We start from the raw sequence: 19906 nt of genomic DNA, 5'->3' as shown, positions 1-19906 counted from the left end.
GGCTGATTATTTCCTTTGCTGTGTAAAAGCTTTTAAGTTTGTTGTAGTCCCACTTGTTTACTTTTGCTTTTGCTGCTTGTGCCTATGGTGACCTAGCCACAAAATCACTGCTGAGAACAATGTCAAGGAGTTTTCCCTCTATGTTTTCTTTTAGGGGTTTTGCAATTTTAGGTCTAATGTTTACATCTTTAATACATTTTAAGTTAATTTTTGTATATGACGTAAGATAAAGATTCAGTTTTATTCTTCTGCATGTGGATATCTAGTTTTCCCAACATCATTTATTAAAGAAACGAAACATTCCCCCACGGTGTCTTCTTGGTGCCCTTGTTGAAAACTAGTTGACCATATATTCCTGGGTTTATTTATTAGTTCTCTCTATTCTGTTCCATTTGTTTATGTGTCTGTTTTTGTGCCCATACCATTTTTTTTGATTGTTATAGTTTTATGGTAGATTTTGAGGTAAGGCAAGGTAATGCATCTAGCTTTGTTCATTTTGCTAAAGACTGTCTTGGTTGGCCAGGCGCAGTGGTACACACTTGTAATCCCAGCACTTCAGGAGGCCAAGGTGGGTAGATCACTTGGGCTCAGGAGTTTGAGACCAGCCTGGGCAACATGAAGAAACCCCATCTCTACTAAAAATACAAAAATTAGCCAGTCTGCTGGTACATGCCTGTGGTCCCAGCTTCTCTGTAAATTGAGGCAGGAGGATCATTTGAGCCAGGGAGGTGAAGGTTGTAGTGAGCTGGGATCGTGCCACTGCACTCCAGCCTGGGTGACAGAGCGAGCCCCTGTTTTTAAAAAAAAAAAAAAGAAAGAAAGAAAGAAAAAAGATTGCCTTGGTTATTAGGGGTCTTTTGTGATTCCATATTAATTTTGTTTATTTTTCTATTTTCGTGAAAAGCGATATTGAGATTTTGATAGATTGCATTGACCGGTACTGGTTCACGGCCTGGGGGTTGGGACTCTTGGATTAAAGGCTTAAATGTAAGACCTAAAACTATGAAACTAATAGGCAAAAACATTGGAGAAACACTCTAGGACACTGGTCTAAGCAAAGATTTTTTTTGGGTAAGACCTCAAAAGCACAGGCAACAAAAGCACAGATAGGCAAATGGGATTGCATTAAGCTAAAAAGCTTCTGTTGCAGTAAATTAAACAACCAAAAGTGAAAAGACAACCTACAAAATGTGAAAAAACATTTGTAAGCTATCAATCCAACAAGGGATTAATAACCAGAATATGTAAGAAACTCAAACAACTCAACAGTAAAAGAAAAAAGTGATTAAAAAATGAGCCAAAGACCTGAAAAGACATTTCTCAAAACATACAAATGGCCAACAGGTATATTTAAAAATGCTCAGTATCACTTATCATCAGGAAAATGTTAATCACAACCACAATGAGATATTATCTTACCAGAGTTAGAATGTCTATTATAAAAAAGACAAAAAATAACACATGCTGGTGAAAATGCAGAGAAAGGAGAACTATTGGAGACTGTAGTACGAATGTAAAGTAGCACTATGAAAAAGAGGATGGTGGTTCCTCCAAAACTTAAAGAGAGAACTACCATATGATCCAACAATTCCACTGCTAGGGATATCTCCAAAAGATGGGAAATCTGTATACTGAAGACTACCTGCACTCCTGTGTTTATTGTAGCACTAGCACTATTCACAATAGCCAAGATATGGAATCAACCTAGGTGTCAATCGAAGGATGAATAAATAAGAAAATGTGGTATATATACACAATGGAATATTATTCAGCCATAAAAAGAATAAAATCCTGTCATTCCAGCAACATGGATGGAACTGGAAGTCATTATGTTAAGTGAAATAAACCAGGCACAGAGAGACAACATTTTATGTTCTCATATGTGAGAGCTTAAAAAGTGGATCTAACGGAGGTAGAGAGTGGAATGGTGGTTACCAGAGGGTAGGAAAGGAATCGTGGAGAGGGGGATGAAGAGAAGTTGGTTAATGACTACTAACATACAGTCAGATAGAAGGAAGAAGTTAAAATGTTTGCTAGTAGAGTAGAGTGACTATAGTTAACAACAATGTATTATGTATTTCAAAATAGCTAGAAGAGAAGAAGTATAATGTTCCCAGCACAAAGAAAAGATAAATGTTTGAGGTGAGGGATGTCTCAATAATTTTAATTTGATCATTACACACTGTATACATGTATCAAAATACTAAAATACTCCCAAATATGTATAATAATTATATATTAATAAATATAATACAAAAATTCCAAGTTTTAGTTTTGGTAATCTTTTCTATTGTTTTTCTAGTATTGATTTATTTCTTCTCTGATCTTTATTTCATTTCTTCTACTAACTTTGGGCTTAGCTTGTTCTTTTTCTAGTTCCTTGAGGTATAACATTAGCTTATTTGAGATCTTTCTTCCATTTTAATGTAGGTGTTTATTGCTATAATCTTCCCTCTTAGAACTGCTTTTGTTGAATCCCATAATTTTGGGGATATTTTGTTTCTATTTAGCTCTTCTCAAGATATTTTTGTATTTCCATTTTGATTTCTTCTTTGACGCATTGGTTGTTCAGAAGCTCATTGTTTAATTTACACATAGTTGTGAATTTTCCAAATTTACTCCTGTTTGTTGATTTCTAGTTTCATGCCATTTTGTCCAGAAAATATATTTGATTTGATTCAAATCTTCTTAAAGATGTTAAGACTTAGTTCAGTTGGGTCCTAGCAGCGGTGTCTTCTGAGGCTCTCCGTGCCCTCTCCTTTTCACTTCCGGAAACATGGCCTCAGTGGTGGCTGGTCTCTGATGGTGTCATCAAGGTGTTCAATGACATGAAAGTGCGTAAGTCTTCAACGCCAGAGGAGGCGAAGAAGCACAAGGCGGCGGTGTTCTTCTGCCTGAGTGAGGATAAGAAGAACATCATCCTGGAGAAGGGCAAGGAGATCCTGGTGGGCGATGTGGGCCAGACTGTCGACAACCCCTACGCCACCTTTGTCAGGATGCTGCCAGATAAGAACTGCCGCTACGCCCTCTATGATGCAACCTACAAGACCAAGGAGAGCAAGGAGGAGGACCTGGTGTTTATCTTCTGGGCCTCTGAGTCTGTGCCCCTTAAGAGCAAAATAATCTATGCTAGCTCCAAGGATGCCATCAAGAAGAAGCTGACAGGGATCAAGCATGAATTACAAGCAAACTGCTACAAGGAGGTCAAGGACCGCTGCACCCTGGCAGAGAAGCTGGGGGGCAGTGCCGTCATCTCCCTGGAGGGCAAGCCTTTGTGAGCCCCTTCTGGCCCCCTACCTGGAGCGTCTGGCAGCCCCACACTTCCCCTCGGGGGTTGCAGGCTGCCCGCTTCCTGCCAGACTGGAGGGACTGGGGGGATACCAGCAGAGGGAGGGCAATCCCTTCACCCCAGTTTCCAAACAGATCCCACACCCCCTGGATTTCCCTCCTCCTTCCTTCCCTGAGGGTTCTGGCCTTCCCAAACTGCTTTTGATCTTCTGATTCCTCTTTGGTTGAAGCAGACCAAGTTTTCCCCAGGAACTCCAGTTGTGGAGTGACCTGTATTTTTTTTTAAACAACATCCCCACTCCCTACCTGTTCCTCCCCCTTCCCATGCTGCCAACTTCTAACCGCAATAGTGACTCTGTGCTTGTCTGTTTAGTTCTGTGCATAAATAGAATGTTGTGGAGATGACCCCTCCCTGTGCCGGCTGGTTTCTCTCACTTTTCCCCTGGTCATTGCTAGTCATGGAAGCAGGGCCAGTGAGGGACCTTCAATTAAAAAAAAAAAAAAAAAAAAAAAAAGATGTTAAGACTTGTTTTGTGGCCAAACATATGATCTTTCTGGAAAATGTTCCATGTGCTGATGAAAAGAATGTGTATTTTGCAGCAGTTGGGTGAAATGGTCTGTAACTGTCAGTTAGGTCTATTTGGTCTAGCGTGTAGTTTAACTTTGTTGATTTTCTGTCTGGATGGTCTGTTCATTACTGAGAGTGGGGTACTGAAATCACGTACTGTTACTGTACTGAAGTCTATCTCTTCCTTTAATTCTATTAACGTTTGCTTTATATACTTGGGTGCTCCAGTACTGGGTGCATAGATATTTATAATTGTTATATACTCTCACTGAATTGAACCCTTTTTATCATTATATAATATCCTTCTTTGTCTCTTTTTACAGTTTTTTGACTTAAAGTCTATTTTGTCAGATTTTAGTATAGCTACCCCTGTTCTCTTTAGTTTCCATTTTCATAGAAATTTTTTTTCCATCTCTTCACTTTCAGTCTATGTGTGTCCTTAAAGCCAAAGTGATTTTCTTGTATGTAGCATATAGTTGAATCTTGTGTTTCTTTTAAATTCATTCAGCCACTCTGTAGAATTTAATCCATTTATATTCAAGGTAATTATTGATAGATAAGGACCTGCTACTGCTGCTTTATTAGTTGTTTTCTGGTTACTTTGGTTTTCTTTTCTTTCTTTTTTGAGACAGTTTCTTGCTCTGTTGCCCAGGCTGGAGTGCAGTGGCATGACCTTGGCTCACTGGAGCCTTGACCTCCTGGGCTCAAGTGATCCTCCTGCCTCAGCCCCTGAATATCTGGGACTCCAGGTGTGTGCCACTATGCCTGGCTAATTTTTAAATATTTTGTAGAGATAAGGTTTGCCATGTTGCCCAGGCTGGTCTCAAACTCCTGAGCTTAAGGAATTCACCCACCTTTACCTCCCAAAGTGACGAGATTACAGTTGTGAGCTACCGTGCCTGGTGTTGCTGATTACTTCATCGATCTTTTGTTCTCTTCTTTTTCTTTTGCTGTTTTCCTTTGTCACTTGATGATTTTCAATAGTGATATGCTTTGATTCCTTTCTCTTTATCTTTTGTGTATTTGTATAGGTGTTTCTTTGTGAGTACTGTGAGGCTTACATATATCTTATAGTTATAACAAGTTATTTTGAGCTAAAAACAACTTAACTTTGATCACATCTTTAAAACTGTACACTTTTACTCCTTCCTCTCAAATTTTGTTTATGATATTTGTGGAGGTTAAAGCAACTTCATCCTGGATGCTAATCTGCCATGCTGTCTTCTAATTAACCCTTGTTAATCAGAGGAATGCCTCTAAGAGCTCTGCCTTAACTACTGTAAATCCTGGCCTTAAGTCAAAACAACCTTGATTATAAATTTTGCCCTTATGCAGATTCACATAGCATTCTTGCCTTTCCCTGAGGGGTTTACTTCAATTGTCCTACACATTCCTTCCCTGTGGTATATAAGCCCTGGGTCTGGAGAGTAATGGTGTGGAGATCCACCATTTCATACCATCTCATCTGTGGCTGCTGGGACATGGCTTCTGCTTGTAAGACTCTATTAAATGTTTCTTTCTGAGAAACTGGATATGCCAGTCTCTTTCTTCAGCCTCTCAGCTTCTTTGGAATTTGGGGTAGGTTTGCATATGCCTGCCACTGCAGAACAGTGTCACAATTTACATCATTTTTTGTTTTGTTTTGTTGTTTTTGAATTTTTTTTTTTTTGTAGATATAGGGTCTCACTGTGTTGCCCAGGCTAGTCCCAAATGCTGGCCTCAAGCAATCCTCCTACCTTGGCCTCCAAAAGTGCTAGGATTACAGATGTGAGCCACCATACCCAGACTACATCTTTTAACATTGTGTATTTAGTAACAAATTATTTTAGCTATAGTTTTTTTAATACTTCTGTCTTTTAACTTTTATAGTATAACTAAAAATGGTTTACATACCACTGTTATAGTACTAGAGTATTCTGAACTTGACTATATATTTACTATTGAGTTTTTTTCTCTCATATGTTTTCTTTTCTTTCTTTCTTCTTCTTCTTCTTTTTTTTTTTTTTTTTTGATGGAGTTTTGCTCTGTTGCCCAGGCTGGAGTACAGTGGTGTGATCTCGGCTCACTGCAACTTCTGCCTCCCAGATTCAAATGATTTTCCTGCCTCAGCCTCCCAAGTAGCTGGGATTACAGGCGCACCTCCACGCCTAGCTAATTTTTGTATTTTTAGTAGGAACAGCATTTCACCATGTTGGCCAGGCTGGTCTCAAACTCCCGACTTCAGGTGGTTCACCCGCCTTGGCCTCCCAAAGAGCTGGGATTACAGGTATGAGTGCCCAGCCCATATGTTTTCATTTTGTTAACAAGCATCCTTTGTTTTAACTCAAATAACTCCATTTAGCAGTTCTTTTAAGGCTGGTCTAGTGGTGATAAATTCCCTCAGCTTTTCTTTGTCTAGGAAAGTTTTACGTTTCCTTTATTTCTGAAGGATAGCTTTGCTGGTTATAGTATTCATGGCCAGAAGTTGTTTCTTTCAGCACCTTGAATGTATCAATCCCCTCCCTCCTGGCTTGCAAGTCTATGCTGAGAAGTCTGTTAGCCTTATGGAGTTTCCCTTGTATAAGTTTATTTTCTTTTGCTAGTTTCAGAATTCTCTGTAATTCTGGACAATTTGACTGTACTATTCCTCAGCGTATTCTTCTTTGGGTTTATCTTTCTTGGGGTTCTTTGAGCTTCATGAATCCAGATGTTCATCTCCTTCCCAAGATTTGGGGAGTTTCAGACAGGCCTCTTTCTCCTTGGATTCTCAAAATCTGTGCATTCATACACTTGAGGGTGTCCCTGAGGTTCCCGATGCTTTCTTCATTCCTTTTGTTGTTGTTGTTCCTCTAATTGGTTAATATTGAACGTCCTGTCTTTGAGTTTTCTAACTGTTTATTCTGCATGTTTGAGTCTGCTATTGAAGCTCTCTATTACACTTTTCTTTATTGTATCCTTCAGCTCCTGGAATTGTTAGGTTCCTTTTTCATGGTTACTATTTCTTTATTAAAGTCTCATTTTGTCCATGTAATGTTTTCCTAATTTTATTTAGTTGTATAGCTGAATTTTCTCACATCTCATTATGCTCATTTAATTATTTTGAATTCTCTTTCAGGCAATTTGTAGATCTTCATTCATTTCAGTTCAGTTGCTGGAGCTTTATTAGTTTCCTTTGGTGGTGTTATGTGTGCCTGATTCTTCATTATCCATATAGTTTGCTTTGGTGTCTGCATTTGAAGGCAAAAGCACCACTTCTAGTCTTTATAGATTGGTTTCAGTAGGTTAAGAACTTCTCCTATTAGGCTTTCAAATTAATAAGATTGCCTCTGGGATCATGGTCAAATGGGGTTGGAGCTGGGTCACATGGTTGCTTCTGTGTCTGCAGTGAGGCTGCAGATGGCAGGCCTGTTACCAGGAGCTCTAGTTGGTATGGATCCTTTCTGGTCCCTGAGGAGATTAGAATGTCTCTAGGACCTTATTCCACAGGGCTTGTGCTAGGATGAAGATCCACTTCAGGTTCTACAGACAGTGGGCCTGATGCTAGGTGTACAGCCATGTATGGCTTCCTCTGTGTCCCTGGGAAACTTCCTGCTGGGTCACTTACTAGGTCTCTTGGCAGGCAGTACTATCCTGGTCCACGGCTGAGAGAGAACAGAATGAAGTCACAGGGGTATTTCAGTGTCCACAGCCAGACAGAGGTCAGCAAGCCTTTTCCACAGACTCAGACAGGCACATCTCTCTCTGGGTTCCTGTGCCATAAGCAGTACCAATCTCTGACCATTATTGGGAGGTGCTGGAGCCAAGCGTCACAACTATTTCAGAGTCTCCTGTGGAACTGAGGTTGGCAAAGTGGCCCTGGGGACTCAGGTGGGTATGTCTTCTTCTGGGACCCTATGCCACTTCTGATTTCTGACCACTGCTGAGAGGGGCTACAGTCAAATTTCAGAGCCATTTGTGTACACGGTGGGGACTGAGGTCAGCAGGTCTGTCACCCTGAAGCATAAATGGGTGTGACTCCTCCCAGGTCCCTGGGTTAATGGGTCTAGTAGCAGGACTAGGGCCAAACATGACTCAGAGCTGAGTCAATAGGGAAAATGGGTCATTTCCAGATGGGCCAACAAGGGCGATTCTGCCCTCTCAAAAGGCCCTCTTTAGGCCAGGTGCAGTTGCTCATACCTGTAATCTCAGCACTTTGGGAGGCTTGCTTGAGCCCAGGAATTCAAGACCAGCCTAGAAACAAAGGGAGACCCTATCTCTAAAAAAAAAATAAAAAAATTAGCTGGGCATGGTGGAACACATCATAGCCTAGCTACTTAAGAGGCTGAGATAGGAGGATTGCTTGAACCCAGGAGTTTGAGGCTGCAGTAAGCTGTGATCATGCCACTGCACTCCAGCCTGGGTGGCAGGGCGAGACTCTGTCTCAAAGAAAAAAAAGAAAAGGCCCTCTTGGTCTTGGGCTGCATCAGCATTTCACAAACTCCTATCTGGATCCCAAAGCTTAACAAAGGCACTTTTGTCTGTGGATGCCTGTTAAATTACTATTGCTGTGGAGGGATATCTTGTCAACATCACTCCGCTATTGTTTTTATTTGGAGGTTTTAAGTATGGTTAAAGTGTAAATAAGGTTGGGTACAGTGGCTCACACTTGTAATCCCAGCACTTTGGGAGGCCAAGGCTGGTGGATCACCTGAGGTCAGGAGTTCAAGACCAGCCTGGCCAACATGGTGAAACCCTATCTCTACTAAAAATACAACAATTAGCCAGGTGTGGCGGCCTGTGCCTGTAATCTCAGCTACTTGGGAGTCTGAGGCAGGAGAAACACTTGAACCTGGGATGTGGAGGTTGCAGTGAGCCGAGATCGTGCCACTGTACTCTAGCCTGGGCAGCAAAGTAAGACTCCATCTCAAAAAAAAAAAAAAAAAAAAGTGTAAGTGAATGCTAAATTGATAATGGGTAGACTGTGGTTTGTACTGTATTAACTTAGTTAAGCTAGAATTATGTTCCTCAGAATCTTTTTCTATGTATACTTCTTGGCTGAAGATGGCCTAAAGAGGAATTTGTGCAATATTTGGAAAGCAGAATCTAAGCAGAGGCCATTATTCTGTGAAGGTAATCTGCTCAGATGTGGAAACACACTATAGAGAGGCCAGTGGATTCCAGTTTGTCCTCACTCCTCTGCCCTATGTCCAGTTCTTTTCAGTGTGCAGTTCTCCCTCCCAACTGCTGATCCTGTGGGCAAACAGTGGCCCCGGGTCTGCCACCAGATGCTTGGCAGCACAGAGTCAAAGGCAGTTGCAAGCTGGGTGCAGTGACGTGCTCCTGTAGTCCCAGCTACTTGGGAGGCTGAGGCAGGTTGCTTGAGTCCAGGAATTAAATTGTAACCCAAGTAGAATAGTGTGACTCTGTCTCAATACAATAAAATAAAATGAAAATAAAATAGGCTGGACGTAGTGGCTCACACCTGTAATCCCAGCACTTTGGGAGGCTGAGGCAGGTGGATCATGAGGTCAGGAGTTTGAGAATAGCCTGGCCAAGATGGTGAAACCCCGTCTCTACTAAAAATACAAAAAAAATTATCCGGGTGTGGTGGCTGGTGCCTGTAATCCCAGCTATGTGGGAGGCTGAGGCAAAGAATTGCTTGAACCCAGGAGGTGGAAGTTGCATTGAGCCAAGACCATGCCACTGCACTCCAGCCTGGGCGACAGCGAGACTCCATCTCAAAAAATAGAAATAAAATAAATAAATAAAAATAAAATACATTTTTAAATCTTATCCCATATTTCCAGGCTAGGAAACATGGAACTACGTTGTACACCCAAAGGCAGTTGCTGCTGAGGCACAGCTTCCTGTAGATATTCCTACAAGCCTTTCCTCTACAGTCTTACTGTGGCAGTTGGACAAAGTGGTTTCTCTAGTTATTCACTTTTTAAAAAAGTTTTACTTTTTATTTTTATTTATTTATTTATTTTCAAAAGATCTCTTGGTCAGAGTTTCAGATTATCTTGCTGGTGACTCCTCTGATTCTCCAATTTCTCTCCCTAAACGTCACTTCCTTGGCTCCTCTTACATTGTGTAAGATATAATAATTCCAGTAATAAATCTCTTACCCCAATCCTAAAAGTAGTTCTTCCCTCACTGAACCCTGACTGGTAGAAATGGGGAAAGTCCTGATGGAATTTGAACCTGTTACACCTGTTCCTGAGACCCTGTTACAACCTTGTACTTCCTACATTTAATTGTTCAAACATTATTTGGATTCTGTTTACGAAACAAAACTTTTCTCCTCAAGCCAATTCGAGTTGCTTTTCAGGTATATGTAATCAAAAGATCTGTAATTAATACCCCATGTCAGTGTCAATTGTGGGTCTCTTACATGCCTGCGTGTCTGTGAGCAGAAACAGACTGCCTATGTTCCAAATTATCTTTTCAAGGATGTTCATATAGTGAACAACCCTGGAAGAGAGAGACAGTGGCTCCCTCTGGTACAAAGGGCAAGTATGCATTACCGTCCATTTGAAAATATTTGGTTCCCTAAACTCCTTCTTGTAATGCAACCCACTGTTGGTGCAGGCATTATCTTGACCCTCTTTCACACCAGCCTGCAGGAACTGCGGGCCCAGGAAATAATGCAAAAGGATGTCAAAAATGATGATACTCTGATTACTGTTATTGCTATGAACAATAAGCTGCCCCTTGTTTCTAACCCAAAAGACACAAAACTGTTGCAGGATACCTTGTCAGCTTGCACAAAGAGTGAAATCTCAGATCCTTTATAGTTCTTGAAAATGAGATTACTCTAGACTGGCATAATTTCATAAGTATTGTTCACAGGACTTTTCAAATAGAACAGTGTATATACCTATGATATGGAGTAAGATTTTAATAAATGAGTAAATGTGTTAAGTTTTTAAGAAATACATTCCATTTATGGCCCGGTGTGGTGACTCATGCCTGTAATCCCAGCACTTTGGGAGGCCGAGGTGGGTGGATCACTTGAGGTCAGGAGTTCAAGACCAGCCTGGCCAACATGGTGAAACCCAGTCTCTATTAAAAATACAAAAATTAGCTGGATGTGTTGGCACATGTCTGTAGTCCCAGCTACTCAGGAGGCGGAGGCAGGAGAATCGCTTGAACCCAGGAGGCGGAGGTTGCAATGAGCCGAGATCGTGCCATTGCATTGCAGCCTGGGTGACAGAGTGAGACTCTGTCTCAAAAAAAAAAAAAAAAGGAAAAGAAAAAAGAAAGAAATTCAATTTATTATATTATTATGGAATAACAATTACTTTATATGCATAAATCTATTTATAATTTGTAATATAAACAAGAATTTGGTCAGGCAGGATGCTTTGATTATAGTAATAGAAACAAAGGTCTTTCTAGTTTATGCCAAAAGGGGGATTTCTTATAAAATTACAAGGATACCTTAACAAAGCAAAGAACAACAGCTGAAGCGAGGCCTTAGAGACTGTGGCCAGTAATACAAATCGAATCTTGCTAGCTTAAGCAAAAAGGAGATTTTATAATTAGGATACAAGAATACCCTACCAAGCCAAGAGTAGGCATTAGAGTCATACTTCATGAAGGGCTGGGACAAGGGAAGAGAGCATTGTTAGAAAGTCAGAAATCACACTCTTCTAATCTCTCGTCTCCAGTTTTCACTTTGCAAATGTTTCATTGCCCCCTCACTGCATATTTGGTGTTTTTGTTTTTTTCCCTTCCTAAGCCACATGGTAGGAATGGCAACCCATAACTCCCCAGTTTGTATTTCCTCTATTCCAGAGAAGAGTCAGATGAAAGCCAGAATCTCTTACCTCCAACCCCAAATTCCTAGGGAAGTTTTAGGACATCATCAAAATTAGAAATAACTCCCCTCTCTGGGATTGGAAGTGAAACAGAAGTTTCAGGACACCAAGAGACAGAGGACAATTACAATTTTTGTTTTTACTGCCTCTTATAGAGCTTGAACTTACTTAGATTTAGGTGAGGATAGCTGTAGATGTGCTGGAACCCACAGCACACTGTGTGAAAATGACCAGGTGCTTCAAAAGAGAGAGCAGTTCTAACTCCTTTTACGATTGCCCTTGGAATAGGAATGACAGGCCTGGGTAATGCTATAAACGTATTTGAGGGAGAGTTCTTTGCATTTATTGTAGGAGGTATGATTTATCTCTCAGGAAGGTATGAATAGGTCTTAGTATGGGTAATTTAAGCACAAAAGCTAATATGCTTGTTAATGAGTCATTTTTTCCCAAGGGGAAGAAAAATATTAATTACATGGAGAATGTTTAGGAAGAAAAAGAAAAGAAAAGATTACATAGTAAGTGTCAGACATCCCTCACAACTGTAAATAGAAATTTGACCAAGGGTCTTATAGACTGGAGAGAAACTCTAAATCATCTAGCGTGAGTCAGGTGCCTGTAAGCATTTTTATCATAGCAGGGTGAGGGTGAGGAACATTCTGAAAAATAGAGATAGGAAAGGAAAAAGAAAATTATTTTCTGAATTCTTTTTTTTTTTTTTTTTTGAGGCAGGGTCTTACTTTGTTGCCCAGGCTGCTGGAGTGCAGTGGCATATTCTCCACTCATTGCAGCCTCAACCTTCAAGGGGTCAAATGGTCCTCCCACCTTAGCCTCCCAAGTAGCTGGGACTACAGGCATGTGCAACCACACCAGGCTAATTTTTGCATTTTCTGAAGAGACAGGGTCTCACTATGTTGTCCAGTCTGGTCTCAAAGTCCTGGGCTCAAGCAATCTGCCCACCTCAGCCTCCTAAACTGCTGGGACTACAGGCATGAGCCACTGTGCCTGGTCTATTTTCTGGATTCAGTATTTCAAGCTATCTTACAGGAGCAAAATTATACTGCTTACTAAAAGCATAACATGGTAATATTTGAATTATAAGTAATTTATGTGTTTTAAATTCAGAAAAACTAATATATTCCACCCAGCCCTACCCACATCGAAATAAAACTGAAAACATCAAAAGTATAAGGAAGTGCTGTGGATATTTTATTCAAAAATATATATTTTTTCTGGCCAGGCGTGGTGGCTCATGCCTGTAATCCCAGCACTTTGGGAGGCCAAGGCAGGTGAATCACTTGAGGTCAGGAGTTCTAGACTAGCCTGGCCAACATGGTGAAACCTCATCTCTACTAAAAATACAAAAATCAGCTGGGTGTCGTGGTAGGCGCCTGTAATCCCAGCTACTCAGGAGGCTGAAGCAGGAGAATTGCTTGAACCCTGGAAGCAGAGGTTGCAGATCACGCCACTGCACTCTAGCCTGGGCAATAGAGCGAGACTCAGTCTCAAAGAAAAAAATATATATTATTTTTGTGCTGAAAAATTTTAAATATTTTTCTCCTATTTGTTGACATACACTCATTTTACTTAATACGTCTTTGGATGAGAGTTAAGCTTAATGTTCATGACATCACTCTAGTTCTTCCTAATTTTGTTTCTAGAAATAAGAACCAGTAAGGGAAGTAGAGCCACTCTATTGTAAAGAAGAAAAAAAGTAATATTAGTATGGACATGTTAAGAGACTCAGAAGCTGATAATTCAGTTTCAACTTTACCCGATTTCAGTGTATACAAGGTTTCAAAAGAAAAAAGTCATTCCGTATTATGTGGAAAGTTTTGTATTTCAACCTCTGTGTTTCTTCATGAACATTTTCCCTTAATGTGGTCATCTTTTTGATGATCATAAAGTGTCATTCAGTACATTTTCAGCACCCTCTTCTAATGAAATGGTTGACAAGTATGCAAATACTTTTTCCATTAGAGGTTCCCCGAGAGAAGGCATTGGAGAGTTCCTTTTCACTAGAGAATCATCAGAAAACCAGTCATCAGCTGCTTCTACACTTCGGCTGTAATAAGACTCAGATGGCAATGTTGATAAGCTTAATGTAACATTGCTGCGATTTGTTGCGGAGCTGGTCTCTGAGGGATCACAAATGACACTTTTTGTTGCAAGGCGGGATTCATCTTTAGAATGGTCTTTAATTGCTGTAAAAACATAGATTTACTATGAATATTATATATTCATGAGCCAACTCTTAATTATAAGGACAATGTCAGAATGGGCAGGATAATGCTATAAAGAAATAGTTGCTATCATCATCCACACAGTGTTATATGTAATTAGGAATTAGCAATATTTTCATGATAATCAAGAATAGAAAAGACTATTCTAAATGAAATCAACCTGCTTAAACAGAAAAAGACTAATTAGGCTAGAAATGTTTCAAAATGTTCCTTAAAATCAGAAAAGACTGATTGCCTTGTTTTAAAAATAAATTTTAACAATACTGGTATAATTAATAAACTATCATTTCTTGCTTACTCAATCTGTGTAAATATTGCATTACAAATTCAACTTTCTGAGAAAGAAATAATTATTTATGATATTAGAAATAACTACTACAGTAATCTTTAAAACTCAAAACCAAGCAAAAACCATTGGTAAGATACATGGTTTCTACTTGGAGCAAAGGATTTTATAACTAATTTGTTTCATTTTAAAATAAGGACAACTCAACATCAAAAAAGAAAAGTACATGCCTCCTTAGGCATGTATTAGAAAATACTTGGTCTGCATTGGGAAGGGTGTATGAATTGGCTTTATACCAATAATAGTAACAAACCTTCCTGTAGAGACTTTCAATTTACAAAGCATTTTTATATACTTCTATGTCTTATTTATACTCTTAATAATTCTTCAAGGTAGTTACTGTTAGCACCACTTCATGAAAATAATAAACAGACTTAGATAAATGACCCATTACAGATCAGATACAAAATAGATTTTAGCCTAGATTCTCATTCTTTGTCTCATGCTTTTCCCATTATAATATTTAGGCTGCACATTTGCCATTAAGATATGCTGTTTTAGAAAATACAATATCTATAAAATATTCTATAATACCTTTTATAACACTTCACATATTAACTTTTCTTTTTAAAAAACTTCTGTATAAGGCCATTCTTGCAAACATATCTTTTTTTTTTTCTTTGAGACAGAGTCTTGCTCTGTCACCCAGGCTGGAGTGCATTGGCATAGTCTTGACTCACTGCAACCTCCGCCTCCCAGGTTCAAGCGATTCTCCTGACCCAGCCTCCCAAGTAGCTGGGATTACAGGCCTGCACCACCACACCCAGCTAATTTTTGTATTTTTAGTAGAGACAGAGTTTCACCGTATTGGCCAGGCTGGTCTTGAACTCCTGGCCTTAAGTGATCTGCCCACCTCGGCCTCCCAAAGTGCCGGGATTACAGGCATGAGCCACCACGCCTGGTCTAAACATATTAACTTTTGTATTTTCTACATTTTTTAAAGCTCTGTAAAATATCTTGTTATCTTTTATATTCAGCATCTCTAAACTTATGTAGGAGGTAATGTTTTGAGGTACTAAGATGTGATATGCAGTATCTTTTTATCCTCAAGCATTACTGTTAGACATTGACTATGGTAACTTTGGGTACAAATAAGAGATAAAAATTAAAACCTCACATTTTAGTTTAAGATATGATATTGCAAGTTTCATTTTTTCTAAAAAAGTTATGCCCTTTTACATAATAATAAATTAATGCTTCCCTTACATTTCATACCATTAAGATACTTAAATGACATTTAGGATAACCTCTTGATTCTTCAAGATGTGAATTGCTAAAGTTCATTAAGATTTCTTCTAATAAATTATTGAGAAAAAATACCTTTTATATGTGCTGCTTCCTTTTTTCTTTGCTCCTCCTACATTAAAAAAAGTTATTTGTATTTTAAAATCAGAGTAGTTTTTATATAACTTCTTTCATATATTTTATATAAGAGTAACACATTTTGACATTATAATTTTTTAACGGAAAATGTTTCTTTCCACAGTAAGAATTTCTTTCACCAAAATATATTGAGAGAAAAGAAAAAGTTGAAGTATCATCTGAAATGAATTTGGATTGGTCCAAAGAGGCGGTCTTCAGGATAAGGAATAACAGTTCAAATAGGATTCGTTCTCTCCATCCTCAGCAACTTGGTCAGAACTAGAGGAGGCTAAAAAATAATTAGAATCCCTAGACTTGTTTAATGAACTAACAGCAATAATAACAAAAAAGTGAATTCTGGTTGAAGGTCTTTATAGAAATAGGAATATTATTTTTATTTTTTTAGAGACAGAGACTTGCTCTGTCACCCAGTCTGGAGTGCAGTGGCATGATCATAGCTCACTGCAGCCTCGAACTCCTGGGCTCAAGCGATCTTCCTGTCACAGCCTCCTGAGTAGCTGGACTACAGGTGCACGCCACCATGCCTGGCTTGGGAATATTTTTTTTTATCACAAATAAAACATTGTTTAAACAATATATTCCAGATATGTTCTGGGAATTGTAGTGGTGTAGTAGTTCTCAAACTTTAGGGCATTAGAATTACCTGATGTGCATATTAAAATTCTGATTCTTGATTATAATATCAGACTCTTCTGGAACAGATTCTCTAGAAATGGGGTTGGGAATATGCATTGTAACACATTCTGCAAGTGATTCTAATTCAGGTTTTTCTTAGATCACTAGATAAACAATAGGCTAAAGCATAGAGCGTCTGGGATGGAGTGAGTGAAGATGAAGCTGGAGACACTTCATGTCTTATGTTGTGGGAGAAAATGTGTCGGTGCTCTGTGCTGATCTGCATTTGCCTGTCTCCCAAAAAAGCTTATTTGGGATACTTATATTCATTTTATTAGAATAAACCTCTTTTTTTTTTTTTGAGACAGGGTCTCATTCTGTCACCCAGGCTGGGGTACAGTGGCATGATCACAGCTCACTGCAGCCTCAAGTTCCTGGGCCCAAGTGATCTTCCTGCCTCAGCCTCCTGAGTAGCTGGAACAACAGGTGCATGCCCACCATGTCTGGTTAATTTTTTAAATTTTTTGTACAGGTGGGGTCTCACTTTGTTGCCCAGGCTGGTCTCAAACTCCTAGCTCAAGTGATTCTCCCACCGTAGCCTCCCAAAGTGCTGGGAATTACAGGCATGAGCCGCTGCACCCAACCAGCACTTTTTACAAAGCCAACTTTAATTCTTTGTCACGTTCACCTTTTATTAACAAATGCCAGTATGGGCTTCCTGACCTTACCTTGTCTAGATTTAAGACCAATTCATTCTGTGACTCCTGTATAAATTACTTTAGAATATTCCTTCTCAGAGTTTGATGTGCTGACAGATTACCCTGGGAGCTTGTTAAAATGCAGATTCTGACTCGGTAGGTCTGGGTTGGGGTATAAGAGTCTGCACTTCCAATAGGCTCACCTAGGTAATGTTGATATTGCTGATCTGGGAACCAAAGACTAGGGCCCTAGACTGATTAAAATTCTACCCAAAATAAGGGAATGACAAATGGGCATTCTTATATACTGCTACATGTACACAGGTAGAATTTTTTCTAGTGAAACTTAATAAACCCACTTCTAGAAATTTATTATGCCAAGTAAATAATTTAGGTTTTGTATAAACATTCAGCTACCAGAATATTCACCCAACACTGTTTTTTAAAACCTGCAATTTCAAATCCCAAGCATATGGCTGGGTGCAGTGGCTCACGCCTGTAATCCTAGCACTTTGGGAGGCCATGATGGGTGGATCCCTTGAGCCCAGGAGTTAGAGACCAGCCTGGGCAACATAATAAAACCCCATCTCTACAAAAATACAAAAATTAGCCGGGCATGATGGTGCGTGCCTGTAGAGCCAGCTACTCTGGGGGTTGAGGCGCAAGGATCTCTTGAGCCCAGAAAGTCATGCCTGCAGTGAGCCATGATCGTGCCACTACATTCCAGCCTGGGTGACAAAGCAGGGCCTTGTCTCAAAATAATTAATTAATTAATTAATTATTAAAAAATCCCAAGAGTAAGGAAATAGCTAAATGCATTATGATACATAGATATTAATACAATGTATATTCTTTCAACTGTTAAAAATGATGCTATATATCAGTAGTTATGAAAAAATTCAGAAAATGGTGGGAATGTATCAAAAAGACAGAAGAACAATCTTGAAGCCATACCTACTAACTAGATTTGGGAAAATTTGGGCATCTAAATAATAGTAGTGATGGATTATAATCTACTGAATGAAATAGAAATCCACAAATCCATAGTGGTAATAAAACGACAGAGAAGGGACAGCTGCTTCCTTACATTCACAGAATGCTAAATGACAATTGTGGATGGGAATGGCAGAGCTGGAAAATCACCATTTTGCTACAGTTTAGTTAAGATTTACTCAGGCACAAATAATTTTTATAGCTAGAGAGTAAAGTTTGACAAAGAGAAGGATATCTGTGTGGTTTCAAAGTGTCTTCACACAGGTCGTTTATTTATCGCAAAGGTAAAAAATAGGAATAATACAGTGTGGCAAAAACAAAAAACAAACATCTTGATTGTGCGATCAATCTATAATCTCTAATTAATAATACTCAGGAGTGAGGCTGGCACGGTGGCTCACACCTGTAATCCTAGTACTTTGGGAGGCTGAGGCAGGTGGATTACCTGAGGCCAGGAGTTTTGAGACCAGCCTGGCCAACACGGTGAAGCCCCATCTCTACTAAAAATACAAAAATTAGCCAGGCATGATGGTGCACACCTGTAATCCCAGCTACTTGGGAGGCTGAGGCGTGAGAATCTGGGAGGTGGAGGTTGCAGTGAGCCAAGATTGCACCATGCCACTCTAGCCTGGGCCGCAGAGTGACTCTGCCTAAAAACAAAAATAAAAAAACAAAAAATAATAGCAGGAGTGAACCAGAGAATATCACTATAGCTACCAGGTACATTAAATAAATAATAAGGGCATATTATGAACAACTTTATACCAATAAATTAGACAACTTAGATGGTGTGGAAAATCCCTTGAAAGGCACAAATTACCAAAACTCATTCAAGGAGAGATAGTAACATGAATAGCCCTACATCTACCAAAGAAATTGAATTCATAGCTAAAAACTGTTCCACAGTGGAAACTCTAGATGACTTCATTAGTGAATTATACCAACCATTTGATGAATAATTTATACCAATTCTATAGACAATTGAAAAAGGCAAAAATCCACAGATAAACACTGTATGCCTTCAGATGTGATAAACTAAATCTGATCACAAGGAAAAGCCAAATTGAGGAGCCACCTATTATGTATAAAATAACTGTTGTGGATTGTTCAAAAATGCCAATATCATGAAAGACAAAGAAAGGCTGAGGAATTGTCCCTAAATAAGGAAGACTGAAGAGACATGACAACTAAATGCAAATGTGATTCTGGGCTGGATCCTGTACTAAAGGGAAACAATTCTGTAAAGGACATGATTGGGATAACAGACAAAAATGGAATATGGATTTTAGATTTTATGAAAACATTGAATCAATATTAAATTTCCCCAATTTGAAAACTAAGCTACAAAAATATAAGAGCGTATTTGGGCTGCGCGCAGTGGCTCACACCTGTAATCCCGCACTTGCACTTTGGGAGGCTGAAGCAGGCAGATCACTTGAGGTCTGGAGTTCGAGACCAGACTGGCCAACATGGTGAAACCCTGTCTCTACTAAAAATACAAAAATTAGCTGGGCGTGGTGGCACATGCCTGTAATCACAGCTACTTCAGAGGCTGAGGCAGGAGAATCGCTTGAACCCGGGAGGCGGAGGTTGCAGTGAGCCTAGATTGCGCCACTGCACTCCAGCCTGGGCAACAGAGAGATACTCCGTTTCAAAAGAAAAAAAAATTATATATATATATGAGAGTATTTGAATCAATATTAAATTTCCCTAATTTGAAAACTAAGCTATAATAATATGAGACAGTGTCTTCATTCTTAGTATGTACACTGAAGTATTAAGGAGTGAAGGAAAAGAATATGCATTCTACTTTCAAGTGGTTCAGAAAAAATAAAGATACACACACATACACCCATTTGACACAGTTCATAACTCCCACCTCTTAAACACCTTCTTCACTAGGCTTTTGGGACACCTCTTGGTTCTCTTTCTACCACACTGACTAGTGCTCAACCTCTAAAGTTTGGAGTACTTCAGGGCTAATTACAAGTACT

At 39.4% G+C, this 19906-nt stretch overlaps 1 protein-coding gene and 1 pseudogene across 2 annotated transcripts in view; one reads left to right on the top strand and one right to left on the bottom strand.

Annotated features, from left to right (window-relative positions):
- Positions 1-2420: 2420 nt before the first annotated feature.
- On the top strand, positions 2421-3798 carry LOC112635692 (annotated as a pseudogene). Its single transcript, XR_003122032.1, has one exon. The product of XR_003122032.1 is annotated as a cofilin-1 pseudogene (transcript).
- A 9657-nt stretch (positions 3799-13455) lies between these two features.
- The window catches only part of C1H1orf185 (chromosome 1 C1orf185 homolog), a 47730-nt gene continuing 41279 nt past the window's right edge, over positions 13456-19906 (bottom strand). Inside the window, exons 4-5 of the mRNA XM_025368781.1 lie at positions 15544-15580; positions 13456-13838 (exon numbers count right to left, since the gene is read on the bottom strand). Of these exons, the coding sequence (XP_025224566.1) occupies positions 13534-13838; positions 15544-15580 (342 nt within the window). The 3' untranslated portion in view covers positions 13456-13533. The remainder of the gene's footprint in view (positions 13839-15543; positions 15581-19906) is intronic.

This window comes from Theropithecus gelada, chromosome 1 (assembly GCF_003255815.1).
Source record: "Theropithecus gelada isolate Dixy chromosome 1, Tgel_1.0, whole genome shotgun sequence".
Taxonomy (NCBI): Eukaryota; Metazoa; Chordata; class Mammalia; order Primates; family Cercopithecidae; genus Theropithecus; species Theropithecus gelada.
This window is presented reverse-complemented; position numbering and strand designations above follow the sequence as displayed.